The following is a 26,899-nucleotide window of genomic DNA, read 5'->3' as shown; positions in this document are numbered from 1 at the left end:
GGTACCACAGATTGAATTTGAGACCTAATGCTGGTGAGGCAGGCAGCAGAACCACTGAGCTAAATCCCCAGACCCTCTTTCAATTTTTGAGACAGGTTCTTACTAAATCACTGAGTTGCCCAGGTTGGGCCGGAATTTGTGATCCTCCTGCCTCAGCCTCCTAGAGTGCTAGGACTACAGGTGTGTACCACCTTGACTGGCTGTCACTTGAAATTTAAGTAAAGTTAGAGTGTTTGTAAAAAATCCAAATTATACTATTGCATAATTAATGAGGTTACTGTCACTGAAGTTGTGCAGTCTGTTTTGTAGTACTTTTTACAGGATCTGAGTTATGGTTTTTTATTTTTTATCCTCCCCTCCTTTTTTGGGACAAGGGTTGGGTGGAACTTTCCATTTATAAATAGGATTTTAGAGCCAGGTGTGGTGGTGTACACATGTAATACTAGCACTTGGAAGGATGAGGCAGGGAGATCCTCACAGGTTGGAGGCTAGCCTGGGCTGTGTAATAAGTTCAGTCAGCCTGAATTATAGTGAAACTTTGTTTAAAAAAAAAACAAAAAATTAAGAAAAAGAAAATAGCAGGACTTTAGAATGAATTAGCTTAGGCACAGTTTTACTGAGGATAATGTATTAAGGGATGAAAACCAGCCTATCAGTAGAAAGGTGCATCTGGATCCCACAGCCTACTGTGCATTTCTCGTCTGACTATAGTACTCTCTGTTAATTGTAGCTATAGATCAGTTTATTGGGGACTAGCAGCTACAAGAAGGTGTTTGCTGATTAGCAAAGAAGCTGTTGAATAAGAACGTTATGCTTTGTGTTTTTTTGGATAACATTAATTTATTATAGTTTACTGTGGGTGCCTTTATGGTATGTTTAAATATAAAGGAAATTAACATCTTTGAGCTATATTTCTGTGAAAATAGGAAATTTAAAAAATGATAAACATCTATTTTAGGCAGCTTTTACACTATTAAAATAATTTTTTAAAAACTTCAAATAACCATCTTATGGAGAATTCATTTTCCATCATGATTTGAAGGGTTCTCATCACATTTACTAAATCAAGCTGTTAGATGTGCCTTTTTATAGGATTCATTGTTAATGTCTCTTAAATGCAAATTGGAAATCCTTTATTCAGTATTTTTACATAAAGAAAAAGATCTCTTCTGCCAGAACTTCAGTTTAGCTTAATTAGATGGAATATATTCTAGAATGGAAGCATTCTGTTCATACAGGCGTGACAAGCTTTATAATTATGACTTAACCCAAACAACTGGCAAATGGAATTTATCTTACAAAAAGAATTGTAGTGTTCTGAGATTATTTTAATATTAAAATTAATCTTTGGTGAAATGTCTTGATTTCGAGGATCATTAATAATAGGTGAAAAATTATGGAGACAAATTTAAAATTTTCAATGATTTTTTAATAACATTTGTCTTTTAAAATATGCAAATTTGGAAACAGAAGGCTGAAGAACTTAAATGTTTTGTCCAAGGTCTTTTCTGGAATCAAGGCTATAAATAAGTTCCTACTTCTCAGTCCCTACATGCATTTTTGTTTATACTCTACTTTCGACCTTCAAACAAGTTGTTGAAAACTGTTCTTTTTTTAGGGGTAATTGGCATCTTTCCCTCTCATGTTGGAACCCTGAGTTATTTTTTGTTTTGTTTTTGTTTTTGTTTTTTTTGGTACAGGGGATTGAACTCAGGACCTTGTGCTTTTTGATGCAGGTGGCAGAACCACTGAGCTAAATCCCCAGCCTCCTGAGTTATTTTTTGCTTCATCCCATTTTATCTACTCTACTTAGTTTTGGCCTGAATCTTGTTTTTCTTGTCTAACTCCCCCTTAGCCAATTTTGTCTATATCTCAGACCTAACATTTTAGGGAATGCTATCCCTACCCCCACAGGGTCTCACTATATAGCTCTGGCTGCCCTTGAATTTTCGGTAATCCTCCTGCTTCTGCCTCCTCAATCTTGGGATTATAAGTGTGAGCCACCACACCCAGAGGAAATGCTACCTTTTTTATTACCTACATCCCTTGGCATGGACCCTATTAAAGTTTTCTGTTGGTCACTTACATTTGCACATTTATCATGAATTTACTGTTTATGGTACTGCTATAGTGTGGTATTTGTAGTACAGTATTCATAGTACTGTTAGCACTAGAAAGATGTAAATCTGTGTATGACGTGATACCCATTCCCTATAATTTGTAGTAATGATGTTGGGTTTAAATAAGTCAGTGATTTCCACTTCATGTAATTTAGAATTCACTTAAGGAGACTAAACACTGAGAAATTTACCAATAAAAAAGAGTAATAATATATTTTTTCTTTTTTTTCCTACAGGTTCCTGTTGCATGTAAATCATGTCCCTGTGGTTACATATTTATCAGCAGAAAACTTCTAAATGCAAAATACTCAGAGAAATCACCATCTTCTACAGGTAATTGTGAAAATTTAACAAATATTTTTGGTGTTGTAGAGATTTAATTTTGTAAATTTACTATTTGCATTTTTTGTTGTTGAAGTTAAAAGTTAAAATCTCACCTATTGGAGGACTAAGGATTTAACTCAGAGAGTGGTAGAGCACCTGCCTAGCATGCTTGAGACCCTGTGTTCCATCAGTACAACTAAAAATACAAAAGACAACTTAGCTACTAGGAATGAGCTTATAATACTGGTAAGGTCTGTAACATTTAAAATTTTATTTTTATATGTTTATCTTAAACTTTATTAAAATTAAAAAAGAAATAGCTTAGGTAAGCCAGGCATGGTGGCACATGTTTGCAATCTTAGCCACTCAGAAGGCTGAGGCAGGAGAATCTCAAATTTGAGGCCAGTGTAGGAAGCTTAGACCCTATTTTAGAATAAAAAAATAAGAGTGACTGGGATATAGCTGTGTGAAAGAGTACTTACCTAACATGTGCAAGGCTCTTAGTTCAATCCCTAGCACCCAAAAGGAAATTAAATGTCTGATTTACTCAGTGTCAATTATTAGCACTTTCAGAAAGTTTTGTTTTTTGTTTTGTTTTGTTTGTTTTTTTGGGTTTTTTTTGGTACCGGGAATTGAACTCAGGTGTTTGCGCTTGCGAGGCAGGCGGTGGAACCACTGAGCTAAATCCCCAGACCTCAGAAAGTTTTGACATTGACTAAATTTCACATATATTTATTTATTCACTTTTACAGTGTGGGAGATAAAACCCAGAGCCTCATGCAGGCACTGTACCATTGAACTACAGCCTCATCCCCTAAACTAAACTAAAATAAACAGTTTGATAAGTTTTAATATGAGTACACCAAACTATTGCCATAGTTGATGTTATGAGTGTTTATCATTCTGAAAGTTACCAAGTTTCTTTTTGTAATTTCTCATTCCTATTAGCCCTACCTCAAGTTACCATTGTTGTTTTCTGTTACTATTCATATAAATGGAATCATATAGTATATACAGTATTTTTTTGAGGGAGGCTGGTTCTTTGAGCATAATTATTTCAGACTTAGCTATGTTATATATCAAGAGTTCATTTCTTTTTTATTGCTTAGTAGTATTCTTTGTTTAAATATACCACAATTTGCCTAGCCATTCACCTGTTCATGGATAATTATTCTTTTTGTTCCTCCCTCACAATACTGGTAAAATTTGAGATAACATTAATACATTAGTTTTTCTTTTTTTAACTTTTTAACTAGTGACTGGAAAATGTAACTTAGTATTGGTATGAATATAATTTTTATTGATTGGTTATTTTCATAATTCTCTGAGAATATCTAAAAATAATTTTGAATTTGTTGGTTTTCTATAATATAGATAATTGGATTTATTCAGTAGGTATACTTATTAAAAAAGATAACATTTTGCTCCCTATTCTTTGATAAAATTAGAACTTTTTATAATGGTCTTAAGGATATAGCAATTTTGAGTACCTATTATATGCTAGATTTTTTTTTTTTTTTTTGGTACTAAGGATTGAACTCAGGACCTTGAGCTTACGAGGCAGGCAGCGGCATCAGTGAGCTAAATCCCCAGCCCTGTATGCTAGATATTCTGGTCTTGGCCATATAGTATTCTATGAAGGTGGGTTGACTGGTATCCTGGAGCTTATATTCTTGTGAAGATAGATAATGAACAGATAAACATAAACTATCATCTTGTGATGCATTCTTTGTAGGAAATTAAAATGGGATCCCTTTCTAGCAAGTGACCGGCAGGCTGCTTTTAAATGGGTGGCCTCTTGGAGCTGGCATTAAGCTGAGCCTCAATAGGAAGAAAAGGCTAACACTGGTAAGATCAAGGAGAAGAATATTCTTGGCAGATAGAAATAGCAAATACAAAAGTTCGAAGGCCAAAATTTCTTATATTTGAGGAACAAACAGACCATTGCAGTTGCAGTGTAAATAGTAACAGCAGGAAAGTGGGATATGAGTTCAGAGGGACGGCAAAGGCCAGATTATGTAAGGCTTGTGAACCAGGATAAAACAGATTTTGTTTGTAAAATGTGAGGAGAAACTATCCCTAGATTTAATTTACAATTAAATTTCTTAAAAATAAGAATTTTGGTAACTCATAGTATATTGGGAAATTTAAAAAGTATAATTAAAAAATTTAATCAACACAATATTTGTATATACTTATGAAGTGTATTCTAATTTAGTACATGTGTATAATGACAGGACAGTTATCAATTCTGTCTCCTCAGATATGTATCAATTCCATATATTGGCAACCTACTGACTTGTTATTTTGAAATCCTCATAAATTGTTGTAGGTAGGCTGTAGCTATGCTATTTTGCTATAGAACACTATAATAAATTCCTTCTATCTAAATGTATTTTATCTAACCCCTTTCCCCCCTACACTTTCTAGTCCCTGCTATTTGCTCTGTTCTGTGAGACTGACTTTTTAGCTTTCACATATGCATGAGACCGTGTGATAATATCATTATGTGCTTGGCTTACTTCATTTAACATGATGTCCACTATTTCCATCCATGTTGCTACAAATGACAGGATTTCCTTCTTTTTTATGGCTGAATTATATTTCATCTTTTATATATACCTCATTTTCTTTATGCATTTATCCATTGAGGAGTACTTAATTGATTCAAATATGTATATATTCACTATTGTGACTAATGCTTCAATAAACATGGGAGTGCAGGTATTTCTTTGGTATTGATTTTATTCCCTTAGCATATATAGCCACTTGTGGGGTTGCTAGAGCATGTATGGCAATGCTGTTTTTGTTTAATTTTTTGAGGAACCTGTGTACTGTTTTCCATAGTCGCTGTACTAATTTATATTCCCATCAACAATGTATGAATACCTCTTTCTCTATATACTCACTAAAATTTTCTTTCTTCCTTTTTTATTTTTTATCTTTTTGATACTGGCCGTTCTCACTGGGGTAAGATGTCTCTATAATTGTGATTTGCATTTTCCTGGGTTTTTGGGTTTTTGTTTTTTGTTTTTGTTTTTGTTTTGAGTCAGGGTCTCACTATGTAGTTGAGACTGACCTGGAACTCACTATGTAGCCCAGGCTGGTCTATAGCTCACAGCAATCCTCCTGCCTCAGCCTCCCAAGTGCTGGAATTACAGGTGTACGCCACCATGCCCAGCTGTGATGATTGTTGATATTAAGGATTTTTATCAACTTACTGGCCATTTTGTTCATCATCTTTTGTGAAATCTCTATTCAGATCTTTGGCTTATTTTAAAAATCATTGTTTCGAGGGCTGGGGATTTAGCTCTGGTTCCAGCGCCTGCCTTGATCCCCAGTACTTATTTTTAAAAAAATCATTGTTTTGATACTATTAGGTTATTTAGTTTCTTAGGTATTTCAGATACTAATCCCCTCTTGGATAATAGTTCATAAATATTTTATTACATTCTGCAGGTTGTGTTTTCACTGTGCTTTCTCTACTGTACACAGCATTTTACTTTGATATAATCACATCCAGTTTTCCTAGCAACATTTAGTGAAGAGACTGTCCTTTCTAGCATGTATGTTCATGCCACCTTTGTTGAAAATCAGCTGGCTGTATATCTGTTGATTAATTTCTGAGTTCCACGTTGTGTTTCATTGGTCTCTGTGTTAGTTTTTGTCCTGATAACCATGTTGTCTTGATTATTGTAGCATGTTTTGAAGTCAGATGTTGTCTCTGTAGTTTTGTCCCTTTTGCTCATGATTATTTTGACTATTCAGGGACTTTTGCTCCAAGTGAATATTATGATCTTTTCCTGTATTTAGAATGAATGTTCTGTGGTATTTTCATGGGGAGTGCCTTGACTCTGTGTATCACTTTGGGTGGTATGGATATTTTAACATTTCATAAACATGGGATGTTTTCTCATTTTTTCTGTGTTCTTTTCAGTTTCTTGGATCAGTGTTTTATAATTTTCACTGTAGAACTCTTGTTTTTATTTTTCTTTTAACTACTGCAAATGAGATCTTTCCTTCCTCTCCTCCCTTAACTCGTTACAAACTTGGGATCTTGCGCTTGCAAGTCAGGTGGCAGAACCACTGAGCTAAATCCCCAGCCCTCTTGATTTCTTTTTGAGCAATGTTGTTATTGGTATACAGAAATGCTATTTTTTTATATATTGATTTTGTATCTGATAGCTTTACTGAATTTATCAATTTCAACAGTTTTTGGTGGTGTCTGTAGGTTTTTCTACGTATAAAATACATTATTTTTCTAAAATATAAAATATAATCTTTTTCGTTCAGGGATAATTTGGCTACCTCTTTTCCATTTTGATCCCCTCCCCCTTTTTTTTTCTTCTCTTGTCTGAATGCTGTTGCTGACTTCCAATACTTTGTAGATTACATGTTTCTGGATATCCTTGTTCCAGATTTTAGAGGAAACATTTTTTTCTATTCAGTATGATGTTGGTTATGGATTTGTTGTGTAGACTTGTATGTATGTATGTATGTATGTATTGAGGTATGTTCCTTCTATAATCAAATGAGTTGAGTTTTTATCATGAAGGGATGCTGAATGAAAATACAATTTTTTTTTTCGTTCTGGGGATCGAACTCAGGACCCTGTGCTTGAGAGGCAGGTGGCAGAACCACTGAGCTAAATCTCTTGTTAGTACATTTTATGACATACTATGATGGTTAAATTAATATAGATTTTCATAAGTGCTATGCACCTATTAATGATGTAATCAATAAAAATAATAACAAAAAGTTTATATGGAAGATAAAACAAAATGGAGCATGATGATGACCCCCTCCTCCTCTCCCCCTCTTCAAGCACTTTAATTCCATTTTTACATTTTCTCATATTTTTTTCCCTTTCCCTTATTCCCCATTCCCTATCCTTCTCACTGTCCCTCCACCTTTGGTCCTTTTCTTCCTATTTGCTAATTGTCCCATTAGGATCTTGAGTACTATTTTAGTTTTTCACACTAGAGAAATTATTCGGTATTTGCATATGGGTGACTTATTTATTTCACTTAGAAGTATATCCTCAAAATGTACCCATTTAACTATGAATGAATCTACTTTCTCATTCTTTATGGCTGAGTAGTACTCCATTTTATTGAAAAAACACATTTTTGTCCAGTTTCCAATCGATGGGCAGATGGGCTGTTTCCAAGTTTTAGCTATTACAAACTGTGCCGCTATAAACATGGGTGCACATATATCACTGTGGTGTGATTCTTTTAATTCTTTTGGAAAGATACCCAACAGAGGGATGGCTGGGTCAAATGGAACCTCTAATCCTAGTTCTTTGAGGTATCTCCATAGTGGCTTCCATAGTGGCTGCACCAGTCTGCACTCCCATCAACAATGGAGAAGGGTTCCATTCTCCCCATATACCCTGCCCGCATTTGTTATTGTGTGATTTCTTGATAGCAGCCATTCTTTGTGGGTTGAGGTGAAATCTCAGTGTTGTTTTCATCTGCATCTCTTGAAGGACCAGTGATGTGGAGCATTTTTTCATATATTTACTTGCTGCTTTTTATTTCTTTGAGAAATGTCTGTTCATTTCAGATGCCCATTTTAGAATTGGGTCTTTATATTTGGGGGGACTCGTTGTTTTGCGTTCTTCATATATTTTAGATAATAGTCCTTTGTCTGAGGAGCAGCTGGTAAAAAGTTTTTCCCACATTGTAGGCTGTCTCTTAGTTCTGTTGATGGTTTCTTTTGCAGTCCAGCAGCTTTTTAATAAGATGAGATCCCAGTTGTTGATTCTTTCTGCTAGTTCCCATGCTACTGAGGATTTGTTCATAAAGTCTTTTCCTATGCCAGTGTCTTCCAGAGTTCTGCCTAATTTATCTTCCAGCAAGTTTAGTGTTTTTGTTTTTATATTTAGATCTTTAAACCACTTGGATTTTAATTTAGTGCATGGTGACAGATAAGGGTCTAGATTTAATCTTTTGCAGGTTAAGATCCAGTTTTTCCAACACCTTTTATTAAAGAGGCTATCTTTCCTCCAGGGGGTACTGGCAGTTCCTTTGTCAAAGATGAGGTAGTTGAGTGCATCTGGAGTTGTTTTTGTGTCTTCCAATCTGTTCCACTGATCCTCAGGTCTGTTTCTTTGCCAGTACCATGCTGTTTTATCACAGTGGCTTTGTAGTATAGTTTCAAATTGGGAATTGTTATACCCGCTGCCATGTGTCTGTTGCCTAGGATGGCTTTTGCTATTCTAGGTCTCTTATAGTTCCAAATGAATTTTTTGATTCTTCTTTCTAGTTCTGTGAACTATAGTGTTGGGATTTCAGTTGGTATTGCATTGAATCTGTATAGCAGTTTTGGTAGTATGGCCATTTTCCCTATGTTGATTCTTCCTACTCAGGAGCACGGAATATCTTTCCATTTTCTTATATCCTCCTCGATCTCTTTTTTCAGAGTGCTATAGTTTTTAGTGTAGAGGTCTTTTGCTTCTTTTGTTAGACTGATTCCCAGATGCTTTATTTTTTTGGGTGCTATTGTAAAAGGAATTATTTCCCTAATTTCTTTCTCAGTCTGTTCTTTGTGTACAAGAAGGCTATTGATTTTTGGGTGTTGACCTTGTATTCAGCTACTCTGCTAAAAGAGTCAATTAAGTCAAGAAGTCTTTTGGTGGAGTTTTTTGGGTCTTCAACGTGGAGTATCATATCATCAGCAAATAATGACAGTTTAACTTCTTCCTTTCCTATCTTTATTGCTTTAATTTCTTTCTCTTGCCTAATTGCTATGGCTAATGTTTCCAAAACTATATCGAAGAGGAGTGGTGATAGTGGGCATCCTTGTCTTGTTCCTGATTTTAACGTGAAGGTTTTCAGTTTTTGGCCATTTAATATGATGTTGGCTGTTGGTTTTTCATATATAGCCTTTATTAAGTTGAGACATAGACCATCTATTCCAATTTTTTGCAGAGTTTTTATCATGAATGGGTGTTGAATTTTGTCAAATGCTTTTTCTGCATCTATCGAGAGGATCATGTGGTTCTTGTCCTTGAATTTGTTAATATAGTGTATTACATTAATTGATTTACATATGTTGAACCATCCTTGCATCCCTGGAATAAATCCAACTTGGTCAGGATGTGTGATCTTCTTGATGATCCTCTGTATTCTGTTTGCTAGTATTTTATTGAAGATTTTTGCATCTGTATTCATTAAGGAGATTGGCCTGTAGTTCTCTTTTTTAGTTACATCTTTCCCAGGTTTGGGAATCAAAGTGATATTTGCTTCCAGGAATGTATTTGGAAGTATCGCTTCTCTTTTAATTTTGTTGAAAAGTCTGAAGAGTAATGGCAGTAGATCTTCTCTTATCTTTTTTAAATGTCTTGTAAAATTCAGCAGTGAATCCATCAGGGCCTGGGCTTTTCTTTGTTGGTAAGTTTTTAATTACATTTTCAATTTCACTGATTGTGATTGGGGTGTTTAAAATGTTTTTATCTTCTTCGTTCAACTTTGGTAATTCATAAGTATCTAGAAATCTGTCCATTTCTTCTGTGTTTTCTGCTTTATTAGAGTACAGGTTCTCATAGTATGTATTAATGATCCTCTGGATTTCTGTGGGATCTGTTGTGACTTCGCCTTTTTCATTCCTGATTGCATGAATCTGAGCCTTTTCTTTCCTTTTTTTGATAAGGTTTGCTAAGGGTTTGTCAATTTTATTTATTCTTTCAAAACAACTCTTCATTTATTTTTGTATCGTTTTCTTAGTTTCCATTGCATTGATTTCTGCTCTAATCTTTATAATTTCCTCTCTTGTTCGAGCTTTGGGTTTTTCTTGTTCTTGTTTTTCTAGGAGTCTTAAGAGTCATCATTAGGTTGTTTATTTGAGCTTGCTCTGTTTTTCTAATGTGGGCATTCAGTGCTATGAATTTTCCATATAGAACTGCTTTCAATGTGTCCCATAGATTCCTGTATGTTGTATTGCCGCTTTCATTTATTTGTAAAAACTGTCTGATTTCTTCTTTGATTTCCTCTGTGATCCATTGATTATTCAGGAGAGTGTTGTTCAATTTCCCTGTGTTTGTGAAGTTCCTATGGTTTCTTAGGCTATTGATCTCCAGCTTTACTGCACTGTGATCTGATAATATACAGGAAATAACTTCAGTTCTTTTGCATTTATTCAAACCTGTTTTGTGTGCTAGTATGTGATCTATTTTGGAGAATGACCCATGTGCAGCTGCAAAGAATGTATATTCTGATTTTGTGGGGTGGAACACTCTATAGACGTCTAATAAGTCCATGCGTTCAAAAGCTTGGTTTAGTTCTAGTATTTCATTGTTGATTTTTTGCCTAGATGATCTGTCTATTTTTGATAGTTGGGTATTCAGATCCCCCACTGCAATTGTATTAGTGGTTATTTGGTTTTTCATGTTACTTAATATTTGTTTTATATAGTTGGGGGCATTTATATTTGGTGCATATATGTTTACAATTGTCATTTCTTCCTCTTGGATTGTTCCCTTTACAAGGATGTAGTGGCCTTCTTTGTCTCTCTTAATCAGTTTTGGTTTGAAATTTGCTTTGTGTGCAAATAAGATTGCTACCCCTGCTTTTTTCTGTGCTCCTGTCGCATGGAGAATTGTTTTCCATCCTTTCACTTTCATTCTATGGGCTTCTTTTTGCACTAGGTGTGTTTCTTGTATACAACATATTGTTGGATTTTGCTTCTTAATCCATTCTGACAATCTATTTCTCTTGATTGGTGAATTGAGGCCATTGACATTGATAGTTATAACTGATATGTACTGACTTATTATTGTCATGTTATTGTCCTTTTGTTGACTCTTTTTATTGTTTGTCCTCTCCTTTTAGTTTCTTGCCTTAGCTATTTGATTTGCTCTGTTGGGCCTCCTGGTGTTTTGATCTTCGGTGTCTTTTTCTAGGATATTGTTTAAAATTCTTTGTAGTGCTGGTTTAGTATTCATGAAGTTTCTCAAGTGTTCTTTGTCATGGAAGTATCTTATTTCTCTGTCCGTTTTGAAAGAGAGTTTTGCAGGATACATCTGTCTTGATTGTAGGTTGTTTTCTTTTAGGACTTGAAATACCTCACTCCAGGCTGTCCTTGACCTGAGGATTTGTGTTGAAAAGTCTGCTGTGATTCTGATGGGCTTTCCTTTGCGTGTGATTTGTTTCTTTTCTCTTACTGCTTGTAGTATTTTGTTCTTCTGTTGGGTTTCTGGGATCTTGATTATTATATGTCTAGGTGTAGATTTTGTTTGTGTGTGTGTGTGTGTGTGTGTGTGTGTGTGTGTGTGTGTGATCGTGGCTAGTTGGTGTCCTATATGCCTCACTTATCTGTATGTCAAATTCTTCCCCTCTGTTTGGGAAGTTTTCTTTCATTAATTCTTTGAACAGTTTTTTTAAGTCATTTGCATTTTCTCCTGGTACTTCATGGATTCCTGTCTTACGTTATTCTTCTTTGCATCATCTAGGAGTTGTTGGATCTATTTCTCATGCTCCCTGACTGTTTTTAAGAGACCTCTCTTTTCATGGTCACTGTCTGTGATCCTATCTTCTATATCTGAAATTCTATCTTCGCAATCTTTTATTCTGTTTAGTACGCTTTCAATAGAGTTTTTACTCTCCTGGATATCTGTTTGAATCTGTTTAATGGATTCCATTTCTTTCCTATGTTGGGTGTTCATTGTTTCCATTTCTTTCTTATTCTGGGCCTTCATGGTTTCTATTATGTTCCTAAGCTCATCTATTTTTTTGTCAGTTTCTGTTCTGGATTCTCGAATCATGTCGTTCATTTTGCTCACCATCTCTATGGTTATTTGGGAAATATTTCTGTTTTGAATTTTTCTAGAGCTTGATTGATCAGTTTTTTTACTTCGTGTGCTGTGAGCTCTGAATGTCCTGGAGGTTCACTATCTGATTTTTCATCCTCCTTTGCCCTACTGTTTGCCATTGGTGGACTGGAAGTCTGTCTTTGTGGCTTGCTTAAGTGTTTTCTCATTTTTATTTTTGCTGTTGGGTTGCCCTTGATTCAATCTCTGGGTCATTAAATCTTCCTGATATCGTTGCGTCCCAGTCTTTGATTCTCTAATGACTTATAGACATTCTCATTTTCATAATTGAGAAAACAACTCATCAAATCAATCCCTATCCTTTATCCCTATCGATACAATCAGGAACATAATAGGATCAATCACCACCCTTTGTAGCCCGCCACGCCTCTGTAGAGTGCGTCCTAGGACTGGCTCAGTCAGGAGATCTAATAGTGGGGGGGGGCGTGGTGCGACAGTGCTTGGCAGCGCCCATGCAGCTACCTACTGCCACTGAGTCAGAGCCAATCAGTGATGCCCGCTGTAAACGGCATGGCTCCATAGGAGGCCGTGCAGGAGAGAGGGCTCTGAGTCCAAGCCGGGGCAATTCTGTAAAACTCCCCGAAAATGTAATTTTTTAGATCACTAATCCATTAAGTGCTTACTGATTTTTATAAATGGAATATAGAACATTTCAACTGTAAGGAAAGTTAAACTAGAGAATTTCCAGAAGAAATTTTGACCACAGTCTGACAAAAATATAAAGATTTTTAAGTGCTTTTGTGAACATGACAAATGGTATACTGATACTATTGGTGAGATCATAACTTGGCAAAGCCTTTTGGAGAGCAACCTTAAAAGTTTTAAATGCACCTAATCTAGAATCCAAAAGTGTTTATGAATAGGTATTTAATTCAGCCTAATTATTTAGATATACAAAGAAGTATTTTGAAGGCAGCATGTGGTAGTAGCAAATGTTGTTAATAAACCAGCCTGTCATCTGTAGAAGAATGGTTAAATAAAGTAGGATACATCTTTTAGGGAACAGTATGTACTAATTAGAATGATTTTATGTACTGACATGAAAAATCAAACACTATTTAAGAAAAAGTGCAAAATAATGTGTATAGAATGAACTTGCTTGTTTTTAAATTCCCAAAAGTGGATTTCTTACTTAGTCCCCTCACCCCCGTGCTGAGGATTAAACCCAGGTAGGTCCTCACACATGCTAGGAAGTACTTTACCATCAAATGAGTTATACATTTAGTACTAACTAGTAAATGTGTGAGGATAGATAGATATATCACTACATAAGAAGAACAGAGGTAAGGAAGACTTTTGTTTGCATAATTGAACTTTATTTATTTATTTGTTTGTTTGTTTATTTATTTATTTATTTATTGAAACAGTCTAGCTATAGTTCAGGTTGACTTCGAACTTGTGATCCTCCTCCTGCCTCAGCCTCCCAAGTGGTGGGAATATAGGGGTGTGCCACCATACCCAACAATAATTAAGCATTTTAAAAAATAGTTTTTGTTTTGTTTTGTTGCAATGGGGATTGAACTCATTTGTACTGAGCTGTATCCCCAGCCCTTTTTAAAACTTCGAGACAGTCTTACTAAATTGTCCAGGCCGGATCTGAACTTGGGATCCTCATGTGTCAGCCTCCCAAAGTGAAAGAACAGTTACTACAGCTCAAATTGTAATTTCTCATTTGAAAAATGAAATCTGACAAAAAAGATTTTTTAAAAATTCCATGGGCTGAAACTTCTAATTTAAATACATTTTATAACTTACTGGAACTGTTAGGTTAAATAGATTTGTATAGGTAGTGTTCTTGTTTTTGATATATACTAATCATTTTTATACTTTATAACATACATAGAAATAGGGAAGTAGAAGAATAAAACTACATAGAACTTAGTCTAGCAGATTATATATATGTTTATGTGTGTGTATACACACACACACACACACACACGTGTTGTAGAACCTGAGGAATTTCTTAAAAGTTTAAAATTAATTTTGGTGAAAGGAAGAGAGATGAGTGTTAACAAAGCAGTGTTAGGAAGGCAAAAGGGTGCACTCCTATAATTCTGGCCCTCTGGGAAGCTGGGGCAGGACACTGATTAGTATTATTGTTGCCAAAATAAGGAAGATTTTGTTCTGGGGGGAAATGTGGAATCTCTTGCAGTATTTCCTTCCTAGAAGGAGTTGCTTTTTTCTTAAGGAGATTTGAAAATCCATTTCCTTAGCTTTACCTCCTTTGTTAATTCCTCTGTAAAGGCCCAGCTATTCTTCTGTGGTCCTATAGCTCCCCAGTAGCTAGCTCCCCTTTACTTTTGTCCTGTTCTTGCAGTACCTTTGGGAGTCTCTTGAGAGGAACAGCTCTCTTTTATATAAGAGCCATCATTTATTCCTGTTTTGGATGATAGTTTCTTCTATTCTGGTTTCTTAATCCGAATGCTTGTCTTTCCATTTTACTGAAATTCTATAATTTCTGATAATTTAAGGCATTTTTTTTCCTTTTCAACCCTGGATTTTCCTTTTTCCCTTTTACCATGTTAACCTTCATCTCAATGGTATTTTGAAAAAGGTGTTAAGAAAATGGATGTATGCAATCTATTTATTTAGCATTACTTACTGTATGTAGTTAATGTTCTAGATTCTGTGAAGAAGATAAAGGAGTCTCAACTTTTGTAAAGCTGGTATTGATGGGGGTGACATATTAAGCATGTCAGTAAATAACAGATTGTAAATAGGAATAGATTATAGAAAGTAATTTGGGCTGAGAGATCCAGATGGAGTAGCCTATTAATTGATTTCTGAAGGGACAAAAAACCTGTCTCATGAAGAGCTTTGGGGAGAGAGCTCTTGATAGATGGGTTAGCAAATACAGACGGAGCAGTGGGTGGAGCTTGTTTTATTAGAAGAAAGGCGTGTTGGGAGTGTAGAGAACAAAAGTCATTGTGACATGAGCTTGGAGAGAAAGGCGAATGTCAGACATTATGGGGACTTGGGTCTTCAGTAAGGGATTTTTGCTTTCTTCTAAATAAAATGTAAAGCAAACAAAAGGCTTTTCATTACCAAAGCTGATGAATGGCCTTAATATAGAGGATCTATGAACTTGATTTTTTAAAAAGATAATAGTGGCTGTTGTGTAGACAGTAGGATTGACAAGGGTGTTACCTGCATTGCTCCAGGGGAAGAAAAATGAAGAGATTGTGAATGTATTTTGCAATATATTTTATCACCTGTGTGGTGATCAAAGGAGCAGGATGAGTCACAAGTGACAGATTATTCTGCTCACGTAACTGGTTGGTGCTGTTTACTAATATGATTAAGGTTGTAGGAGAAACATTTGAGGGAAGAAATCAAGAGGTTAGAAAGTACAGGAATCTCTGAAGAAATGTGCAGAGGAGGGTGAATAGCTAGAAAAAACTTAAATTCAGTGTTAAACTTTAAGGGGTGCACTGTGTAAAGATTTACCTGTCACATTTTAACTTTTTTAAGCAAGAAATTCTAAACAAAAATAGGCAGTGGCCAACCCTGCCTTATTCACACCCACTCCCACTTACTATTTTGAAGCAATTCCCATAAAATTTGTTATTAAGTATTTTATATGTTTGTATAAGATAGACCTTTAAAAAACATTACCATTGTAACATACAAAATTAACCATCCTTTATAGTGACTATTCTAACTTCTGTCCAGTTTTTTCAGTTTTCTTGTAAATGATCTTAAAGTTTTAAAAAACAGATCCAGGGCCGGGGATTTAGCTCAGTGCTTCTGGTGCCTGCCTCACAAGCACAAGGACCTGAGTTCGATCCCTGATACCCCCCCCAAAAAAAAAACCATCCAAAATAAGGTTCACAAATCGCATACAGGCAGTGTCTTTTTAAACACTCTTTTGTGGTTTCTGTCCCTTTTATCCCTTGCAAATTTAATGGAAAAACTGCCTCTCCTGTCCCTTTATGTGCTCCGTCTATCCTCATGATGTAGATTAACACATTGTTTGAATAGAAATCTTGCTTTGCTTTGCTTTTGCTTTGCCTTGCCTTGCCTTGCCTTTTTCTTTTTCTTCCTCCCTCCCTCCCTCCCTCCATTTTTTCCCTTTGAGGCAGGGTCTTCCTATGTAGTTCAGGATGGCCTTGAACTCACTGTGATCTTGTCTCAGGCTCCTGAGTACTGTTATTACAGATGTGTACCACCGCGCCTGGCTACTTCTGTTTTTTTCTAAGTTGAAGTTGAATCTAAGCACTGATAATACATACTGGATTTTTTTTTTAACATGACTACTTAATACTTAGCAATTATGTATTTCTGTAAGAAGGCACTTGAAGCCTGCTTATTTATCTTAGTGAGGTTAGTAGTTAATAAATAGTGCTTATTAGACCTTTTAGTTTGTTACAGCTTGAAAAATAATTCTCTGATTTTAAATAATTTTGATTCTGTCAATCACTTTTATTACCTTTAATAATTATAAACTAGAAAGCTTTTCTTCCTCTGCTCTTTGGTTTACAAATAAGTGGTATAATTTGAAAAGAAAAAGCAGGATAAGTGCTTGGTGTGGGTGCACTCCTGTAATGTCATGTCTTGGGAGGCTGAAGCAGGAAGATCCTTACAGGTTCAAGGCCAGCCTGAACTACATAGCAAAATCCTGTCTCAGAAAAAAAAAAGAAAAAGGAAAAGACAGGATAAATGCTTTATTAATATATACTCGATCTATTACAGTTGTTTGTAATTGATGTTCAAATTTTCTTATCGTGGCCAGTGGGTGCCTCTTTAAAGTTAGACCCTGAGTGTTGTAATAGACCCCCAATTGTCTTTGATAGCTTTCTAATAATGTTCTTTTGTCATCCAGTGTATGTTGAATCTCAGACTTAGAACTGATTCTCCAAGGATATGTACATATTTAGAGATAATTGTTACTATTTTACCTTTTCTTTTATCTTTTTCTACAGTAGTTTACTATAGTCTTTAACATTTTTCCTTTAGTTGTTGGGATATGAATTTTCCATTTGTTTTTACCCCTTTTCTACTGGCATTTAGAGATTTCTTTTTCTTTTTTGATTCAAGTATATATTAAAATAGGTTTTTGTTTTGTGTTTTTATTTTTTATTGTTTTGTAGTACCAGGGGATTGAACCCAGGGTTTCATGGATATTAATCTTGCATTCTAGCCTGGAGCTACATGCCAGCTTCCCATCCTCTTTTTTCAGTTGCTTTTTTTGTTTGTTTGTTTTTTTGTTGTTGTTTTTTTGTTTGAGACAGATTCTTGCTGAGTTGCTCAGTCTATCCTCCGACTTGTGATCCTTCTGCCTCAGCCTCCTGAGTAGCTGGGATTACAGGTATATGCCACCATTCTGGCCTTATTTTTTGTTAAGTTTTTGTCATAGCATTTTTATTTGTTTAGAGTGGATGGGTAACTTCTTTAATTAAGTGACTCTTTTAGTAAATTCCTCTATTGCAGTTCCACTTAGGGAACAAAATTCTTAACTGAATGTTGTTTGCTTTTCTAGTGTTTGAAAAATATGCTCTATGGATGCTCTCTGACTTTTATTAGAATATTAATGTATTATGTCTAAGGTCAGTTTCACTTCTGCATATTTGACATATATCAATCTGTAATTCAAGTAGAGTACAAAAAGGAATGGAATTTTTTCCCCTTATATTTTACCATTTTTAACTTGGAAACAGGAGGGGAAAAATGCAGAAAAATTGCTGTGGAATTGTTTGCACTTTTAGGGGCTGAAATTAAAGCAGTCAAAAGAAACTTGTTTTATCTTCCAATATTCCTCATAACTCATGTATTTTGTGGATCTGAATTTTGTTGAGTTTCCTCTTTTTCTATGTGGCTAAGGGGGACATATGCTGCAGTTTTATAAAACATGCCAGGAAGCTTATCCTAGTGCTATTTAGAAAATAAAAGGGAGACAATGAGAACTTGGGCAAATAGTTCTTGCTAAGCCCTAAAATATATCACTTTTATTCATCCATACAGAAAACAAGCATGAGGCCAAGAGGAGGCGAACAGAGAGAGTTAGGAGAGAGAAGATAAATTCTACAGTAAATAAAGATTTAGAAAACAGAAAGAGGTCTCGAAGTAACAGCCATTCAGATCATATCAGACGAGGAAGAGGAAGACCTAAAAGTGCATCTGCCAAAAAACATGAGGAAGAAAGAGGTATGAATAAATCCAAGCAGCTTTTTCTCAAGTATTGATCAAAGATTTCAGATAGTAGTGAAGAAAGTGGAGGACTTAAGCTCCTATAGTTAAAATCATAACTCATATTTTAGTTTGAAAGCATTTCCTCTATGGTAGATGCTTAATTTTTAAAAATACAGAAATTCTTAGTGGAAACCTAAAGACTTAAATTAGGTAAATCCAGTTTGCTATAACTGATGGTAGTAGAGTTCAGAGGTACTAATTTGTATTGGACATCTTTGAGAAGCCTAATAAAATTGTTGTAGTTTTTTTTTTAAAGGCAAGACCAAATTAAGATTTATTTAAAATTGTTATTCTGTGAATTTTAAACATTTATTACTTAAAATATTCTTGGTGTTAGTTTTTAAATTGCATATTGGGAGATTTGTGTGCTCCCTACATTGAGGCAGTGTTTGTATGGTTAGGTAAATTCTTCCTGATCCAAAGTGAATTTCTGTTTTTTCTTACAGGTGTTCTCCTTTGTTCTGGCAAGTAATGTGTCTACTGATGACTGGTTTTTACTGTTAATTAAAACTTTCGCTTTTTCTAACGATATCTTTATTTTATAATATATATCGTTAGAAAAAGTTTTACCACAAAAATATTTCAGCATAAGAATAGAGAGAATAGCATAATGCATCCCTCTGTGCCTATGAATATCCTTGAATATCCTTTTAAAAGCTAGACACTTTTTTTTTAATTGTTTCCTTTTTTTATTTTATTTTTTGGTACTGGGGATTGAACTCGGGTCCTTGTGCTTGCAAGGCAGGCAGCAGAACCACTGAGCTAAATCCCCCCCTTGAATATCCTTTTAAAAATGAGACTTTCAGTTGGGTACAGTGGCATGTGTCAATAGTCCCAGCTACTTGGGATACTGAGGCAGGGAGATTGCTTGAGCCGGAAATTTGAGACCGGCTTGGGCAATGTAGTGAGAGAGAGAGAGAGAGAGAGAGTGAGTGTGTGTGTGTGTGTGTGTGTGGCGGGGGGGATGATTTTTCAAGTTAAAAATGAGTTTTTCAGTTGGGTACAGTGGCATGTGTCAATAGTCCCAGCTACTTGGGATACTGAGGCAGGGAGATTGCTTGAGCCGGAAATTTGAGACCGGCTTGGGCAATGTAGTGAGAGAGAGAGAGAGAGAGAGTGAGTGTGTGTGTGTGTGTGTGTGTGTGTGTGGCGGGGGGGATGATTTTTCAAACCAGTAATTAATGAAAAAGGGGATAATTATTCTTTGTAATACTTTAAAAACTTCTGTAAAAAGGATTTTCAGTGAAATGGATTTGTAATTTTTTACATTTGTATTATGCTTTGCCTTTCTTCAGATATTTAGTCTTAGGTACTAATTTGTAAATTTCTGTTGAGAAACAGAATTTTCTACTATTTACCATTTCTCTATGCTTTGTGTGTTTTTATTTGAACAAAGACTTGCTACTGATTGCAGCTGGGTATAACTAACTGTAAAGGAGTCTTAGGGAAAATAACTTTGCTGGTGTCATTGGCTTCTATCAAAGTTAAAGGTGTCTTAATGTGTGACTAAAGAAATAAGGTTTATGTTTTACGATATTGATTGTATTCTGTGAAGGCAGTACTTAGGTACCCTTTAATTTTCTGGGTAATTTTACTATATTTTTCTCTTTCCTTCTGTTGTGCTCTTCCAGAGAATTTGAGTTATTTGCTTAATTTGAATGTTTCTTTAATAATGGGATCATCAGAAAGTCTATATCAGGGATGATTTTAGAAGGGAAACTAGGGAAAGAAGTCAACAGAGAAGAAAGAAAAGAGAAATACTGTTTGATCCAAAAACCAGAACATTCTTTTCAGTTGGAGTAAAAGGACTATAACTGAAAGAACTGAGAAGGAACGCTTCTGATGGTCAGAGGAGATGAGGAAACAGATAATGATGGGTTTTTTTAGTTTGTTAAATGAAGTCTGTACAACTGTGCTAGGGCTTTATATAGACTTGAATTTTTATTTCATGATTAAGTTGAAAAAAGGATTTATTTGGCTGTAAATATTTTTCAGTTTACTATGGAAAGTTTTAAAGCTATTTCTAGAATAAGATATGCTTTTAAATTTGCTTTTGATACAAATTGCACAGAATAGCTCAAAGCTATTTCTGTGATATAAAGTGGAATATTTTAATGTAGACAGGGAAGTCAACAAACTTTTCCCACAAAGGACTAGCTAATAAATACTTCACGCTTTGTGACAATCATTGTCACAACTACTCAGCTCTGTCATTGTAGCTAGAAAGCAACCATAAACCTTAGGTAAATGAATGAGCATAGCTGTGCTCTAGTAAAACTTTATTTTAAAAACAGGAGGTGGCTGAGATTTGGCACCCAGACCGTTGTTTGCCAATCCTGATGTAGACTGTTGTTCTCTAAATAGAATATGAATAGTGACTATGAACTTTGAAATATCTATGTATTTTAGAATCCTTTGGTAAAGCTTAGGAATAAGTAACTACTTTAATAGTTTTTATAGATTCTTTGCTTTTAAGTTATTTAGATTTTGGAGCAAGTTTTAGCTATTTTAGCAGATGAATTAAGGGACACCTGATAATGTACTTAAGAAAAGTTTTTAAAACTTCATTCTTGTTTTGTTTTGAAAAATGAATAGGAAAAAAGAAAAATATAAAGGTCTCTTACCTGCCAAGTTTATCCTTTGAAAAAGGTAAAATAAAACAGACTGTAGTCGTCTAGGCAACACCAGGCATGGTTGAGGGTGGGGATACTTCAGTTAAGCCTGAGAAGACCAGGTAAAAATCGGGCCTGATAAATATTGAGTTCTCTGGTTAGACTTATTATCTCCCAGGTGAAACATTGGAAATAATTGTCTCTAGGGAATCTAAAGAGCCTAAGAAAAGGCCTAAATTAAAAATATATACTGTCATTAGCAATTTCACAAATAAATGGCCCACTTAGAACTTTGTGATCTGATAACTATAGTTAAGCTCTATTCAGGTGCACATGTTTCTAATCAGCTTTGTTGCTTACACTTTTAAATGTGAACATATTATCAGGAATTATTTGGATATATAGAAAAAATAATTTAGTATGAAAGTCAGACTAAATCTCAAGGAAAGAAAAGATAATTTGGAGAAGACAAGTTTTTGCAGGGAGAGGGAGAAAAAAATTTAACCATTACTCTCCTTAGCAAAACAAGGTATGATGAAGCAAGATGGTATTTGAAAGGCAATTGTACGGGGCCGGGATTTAGCTCAGTGGTTCTGCTGCTTCCATTGAAAACGCAAGGACCTGAGTTCGATCCCAGTACCAAAAAAAGGTCAATTTGTAGACATCAGGGAGGTACTTGGGAAATGAATTTCAAAGTATGAATTTTAAAGTAGATTTTAAAAATTTGAACATGAGTCATAGAAATTAAAAAAACAAACAATAGAACAATTCCAGAAAGAATAACAGTAGGAAAAGCGATGAAAAAACAAATAGAAAGGAAAAGATAAGAAATTTAGAGGACCAGTCTGAAGTCTAACATCTACAAATAACTGAAGTTTTGGAAAAAGAGCATACAAGATGGAGGAGAAGGCCGTCATCAGTGAAATGTTTCAACAAAATTTCCCAAACCTGAAGGATATTGAGTTTCCTTATTAAAAGGACCATGAAGGCTGGATATTTACCTCAGTGGTGCAACGTCTGCCTTGCAAGCACAAGGTCCCAATTTTGATCCCTGGTACTGGGGGGAGGAGGGAAGAGACCATAAACTTCCTGATCCAATGTATAGTTACAAATAATGCTGGGGATTTAGCTTAGTGGTTCCGCTGCCTGCCTCACAAGCGCAATGTCCTGAGTTCAATCCCTGGTACTAAAAAAGAAAACAATGTATAGTTACAAATGGAAATTATACTAAAGCATGCCATTCTATATTTTTGATTAAAGAAGACTTTCTAGGTTTTCAAGGGGGAAATGAATCAAAAGGGTATTAGAATTAATAACAGTGGAATACTAGCAAGCAGCAGACTACATGAACTGATGTGACAGCACTAAATAAACAAAGGAAAATATGCACAAAAGAATACATACTACATGATACTATTTATTTTGATTTTTTTTTTTTTTTTTTTGTACTGGGAATTGCCAGGCAGGGGGCAACGCCACTGAACTAAATCCTTGGCCCTATTCTGATGTTTAAGAAAAGATAGTAAGCCAGGCATGGTGGCGCACACCTGTAATCCCAGCACTTGGGAGGCTGAGGCAGGAGGATCGCTGTGAGTTCGAGACCAGCCTGGGCTACATAGTGAGTTCCAGGTCAGTTTCAACTACATAGTGAGACCCTGTCTCAAAAAAAAAACAAAAAAAAAAGATAGTGAGCCTGCTGTAATAGAAATCAGTACAGTGGTGCTGGTGAAGATGGGATTGACTAGAAAAAAGCATGAAGAACTTTCCAGAGTGAAAAAAATTTTCTGTCTTGATTGTGTTTTGGGTTACATGGTTGTATACATTTGTCAGAACTCATTTAATTTTCCACTTGAATATAAAATTAGCAATAAGTTTTTGTTTGTTTGTTTTTTGTTTTTTGAGACAGGGTCTCACTATGTAGTTGAGACTGACCTGGACTGACCTGGAACTCACTTTGTAGCCCAGGCTGGTCTCAAACTCACAGTGATCCTCCTGCCTCAGCCTCCAGAGTGCTGCGATTACAGGCGTGTGCCACCGTGCCCGGCAGCAATAAGTTTTTAAATAGCTATAAAAAGATTTTGGGTTTTCTCAACAGTGGAGCCAGACAAGACAATTTATTACCTTAACATTTCTAAGGGGAAACCTAGAAGTCTTTACTCAAGATAAAATACTTTCTGGTATTTAGGGTTTCAAAAATTTTGCTCCCCATACTCCCCTTTCTCAGGAAGCTTCTGCAAATTGCATGCCACCAAAATGAAGTCGATCAAGCAAGAATACTGAGATTCAGGACAGAGAGGATCTAACTGAGGAGGGAGACGAGAAGTTCCAGTGTGATGTTGAAGAGCAGTCCCAACATGATAATTAGCAATAGGCCTAAAGAGCAACCATTTCACATTGGAATAGGTTGTAAGACTTGGAATGATTTCTTTAAGATGAAACTGATAAAATATTTAATATATGTTAACATCGTGACCAGTTTCTACAACTAGGAGAGTTCGAGTTGAATTTGAAATGAAAACTAAGCAAATAAAAAGAGAGAATCCCTTCTGGGAAAACAATATGCAGGAAGAAGAAAATGACTCACATAATCATGATACTGTAAACACTGAAAATTATGAGCCAAGAATGTAATTCAGTGGTGCCGCATCTGCCTAGCAAGTGCAAGGTCGTGAGTTCGATCCCTGGTACCAGAAAAAAAATGTTGATGTTACTAAAATTGTGATTTAGCTAGAATGAGAAGATGAAAGATGAAGAGAGTGTTTATGGTGGAGCAAGAGATGCAAAACAATCCTAAATTTCCATGGTAGAAAGTGAATATGTAATGCCTAAAACCAGGAAGTATCTTATAAAATGTTAGAGAAATGCGTTCTCCCCGCCCCCCAAATTGGAGATTGAACTCAGGACCTTGTACTTGCAAGGCAGTCATGGTGCCACTGAGCTAAATCCCCAGCCCAAGACAGGTTTTTGTTTGTTTGTTTGTTTGTTTGTTTTTGTTTTGGTACCAGGGATGGAACCTCAGGCCCTTGTGCTTGCAAGTCAGGCACCAGCACCACTGAGCTAATTCCCCAGGCAACAGGTTTTTATTAAAATGAAAAGGAGCAGCTGAAAACAAAAAATTGTATTTGGAAAGTAGGAAATGTTCATTGAGGGGGAGGACTTCTTTTTTTTTACCAACTTTTGTAAAGATGATTTGACTAAATTACATGCATGTTTAACCTGGATTAGAATGTCAAAACAAATAAAACAAGTAAAAAAAAAAATCCCAAACAAAAATAGAACCACAAAAAAATAATTTAGAGGAATATACATAAAGATGTTAAGTATAATTTCAGCTGGTTCAGGGTTTTTTTCTTTTTTAATTGTTCTACTGTGAACTTAGAATCCATTTGTAATCATAAGGGGAAAAACAGAAATAAATATAATTATTATTTCCTGTAGCAGGGCTAAAGATATTAATATATTCATTTAGTTACCATTGGTGTTCAAAAGGGACCATCTTCTAAAATGAGAAATTTAATTTTTTTTTAGGTATTTCATACCAGTGAAGAGAAATAATTGAAATTTTTATAGAAATTTGTAGTTGTAGACTCTAGAAAACATACTATAGTCACTATTTGGTCTTTTTTTTAGTACTTCTGTGTACTTTAAAAAATTTTTCAATTTAGTAGCATAATGTTGTATATTATAATATACATAATATTGTCATTTGAAGAAATACTTTAAAGCATTAAAACATTTTAAAATTATTGCATCTGCTACCTTGATATTAAGCTTTTCCTTTTTCTTTTAACAGAGAAACAGGAAAAGGAAATTGACATCTATGCTAACCTCTCTGATGAAAAGGCTTTCGTGTTTTCAGTCGCCTTGGCAGAAATAAATAGAAAAATTATCAATCAAAGACTTATTCTCTGATCCTTGTCTGAAGAATCTGTTGAAACTTCTTCAGGATTACATCAGCAAATTCTCAAAATTATGGACTCTCAGGAGCATTCTGACTGCATCAATAAGGGGCATTGATTGTTTTATTTATCATTTAGCCTGTGCCGCACTCTGGGAGCAAAGCTGTATGCTCAGACTGTTCTGGGATTTCCTTGTTTACCAAGGTATATTGTCAGTGTTTTGGTTGGGATATAAGTAAAAGGTATTTACAAAACCAAACAAAACAAAATGTTGGATGAATGGATATTAAAGATAAAAACTGGGTAACAATAGAGGTGGAAGTATGAAAACTAGGAAAATGAAATGCCTGATAGTTTTCAGGTTTGCCACCAGAGATGCAATATTTTAAATACTATCAGAGTGATGTTTAAATATACATGTGTATGTCAGATTTTCAGCACTAACAGGTTGCATATATGCGGTTCCTTTACCTTTAGTAAATTGGCAATTGATATTTTATTGAATGGGGAATTAAGAATATAAACTATACATTTTGTCCTCAATTGATTTTTTTTCCTTGGCCATTTTTATGACTTGAGGTATGAGTTATATTTTAAGAGATACTTTCTAAACAGTTTGGAAGTTTGGGTGCTATATGAAGAAAAACATTAAGAATATATCATATTTCAGATGTAGAGACCTTGTTTTATTGAATGTAATTTATTTATTGGTTACATAAACTTGTCTCCTTTCAAGATGGTGCCTGTTAATCTAAACTTAGAATATATTTATTACATGCAAAATATTTCTTAGATAGCCACTTTTAAGCAGTAATGTTTTATCTGAGTGGATGTTCATTTATACATCCTATAATTATTTAAATTGTTACTTAACCTCACTCTGAAAAAAAATAAAGCTTAATATTGAAACTAAGTAGATTAAATATTGTGGCATAAGCATTTTGTCATAGTGAAGTTCCTGGAATATATTTATTTCAGTTCTCAGTTTTTCTAGTGTTAAGTGAACCATGTGTGGTTGATGTGTAGTAAGTGGTTTTGCATTTTAGCATACCAATTTCATTGTTAATATGTTTAGATTTGGCAGAATTTCCCTTTCCATTCCCTTCTCTCCCAATCTATTTGGAAGTCCCAAAGTCTTATTAAGAGTCAACAGTTACACATCACCCCTATAGTTAAGAGAATCCCCCTTTAAAAAAAAGTATATATTTATATTTATTTTTAATGGGCACATAATAATACATTATTTATGGAACACAGGGTAATTGGCATATTCATCACCTCAAACATTCATCTTTTTCTTTTTTTTTTTTTTTTTTTTTTTTTTTTATTCTAGGGATAGAACTCAGGACCTTGTGCTTGCGGGGCAGGCAGTGGCACCACTGAGCTAAATCCCCAGCCCTATCATTTCTTTGTGTTGTAAACAATTAAAAATCTTCTCTACTAGCTCTTTCGAAGTATACATTTAATTATTGTCAACCATAATTGCCTTTCAATTTTAACAGTAGCATGTCAACTTCATCCTTTCATCTTGCATCTTTATCACTGCCCAAAAGAAAACAGGTCTACTTTTTTTCCCTCCTTCATTTAAATTGGCAGAGGAAACTTAAATTCTTTGCTCTTAATCTTTGTATCTACCTGCAGGTGTACTACATTTACCTTGTTTTAAACTCCTAATATAAAAAAGTTTTTCCATGATTGTAATGTGATTTTATTTTTTGAATATAATATAGGGAAACTTGATTTTGAGGAAGAAAGCTTATAAGTAATATCTAGGGATCCTTCGGAACATACTATTTATGTCCCCAGAAAAGAATAGCTTGTAGAATAGGCATCTCTTTTTTGGGGGGGGTGGTACTGGGGATCAAATTTGGGACCTTATGCTTGCAAAGCAGGCAGCGGAACCACTGAGCTAAATCCCCAGCC

At 35.0% G+C, this 26,899-nt stretch overlaps 1 protein-coding gene across 1 annotated transcript; it reads left to right on the top strand.

Annotated features, from left to right (window-relative positions):
• Positions 1-2,350: 2,350 nt before the first annotated feature.
• CUNH16orf87 (chromosome unknown C16orf87 homolog) lies at positions 2,351-26,263 on the top strand (the record flags this gene model as incomplete). The annotated part of the gene is made up of 3 exons (XM_010617273.2): positions 2,351-2,453; positions 18,238-18,420; positions 24,871-26,263. Coding segments are annotated over 3 exons (405 nt in total), but the record flags the coding sequence as incomplete, so codon positions are not given.
• Between the last annotated feature and the right edge of the window lie 636 nt (positions 26,264-26,899).

This window comes from Fukomys damarensis, unplaced genomic scaffold (genome assembly GCF_012274545.1).
Source record: "Fukomys damarensis isolate Sample0158 unplaced genomic scaffold, DMR_v1.0_HiC HiC_scaffold_37, whole genome shotgun sequence".
NCBI lineage: Eukaryota > Metazoa > Chordata > Mammalia > Rodentia > Bathyergidae > Fukomys > Fukomys damarensis.
Note: the sequence above shows the minus strand (reverse complement) of the source record. Positions and strands in the feature narration are given on the sequence as shown.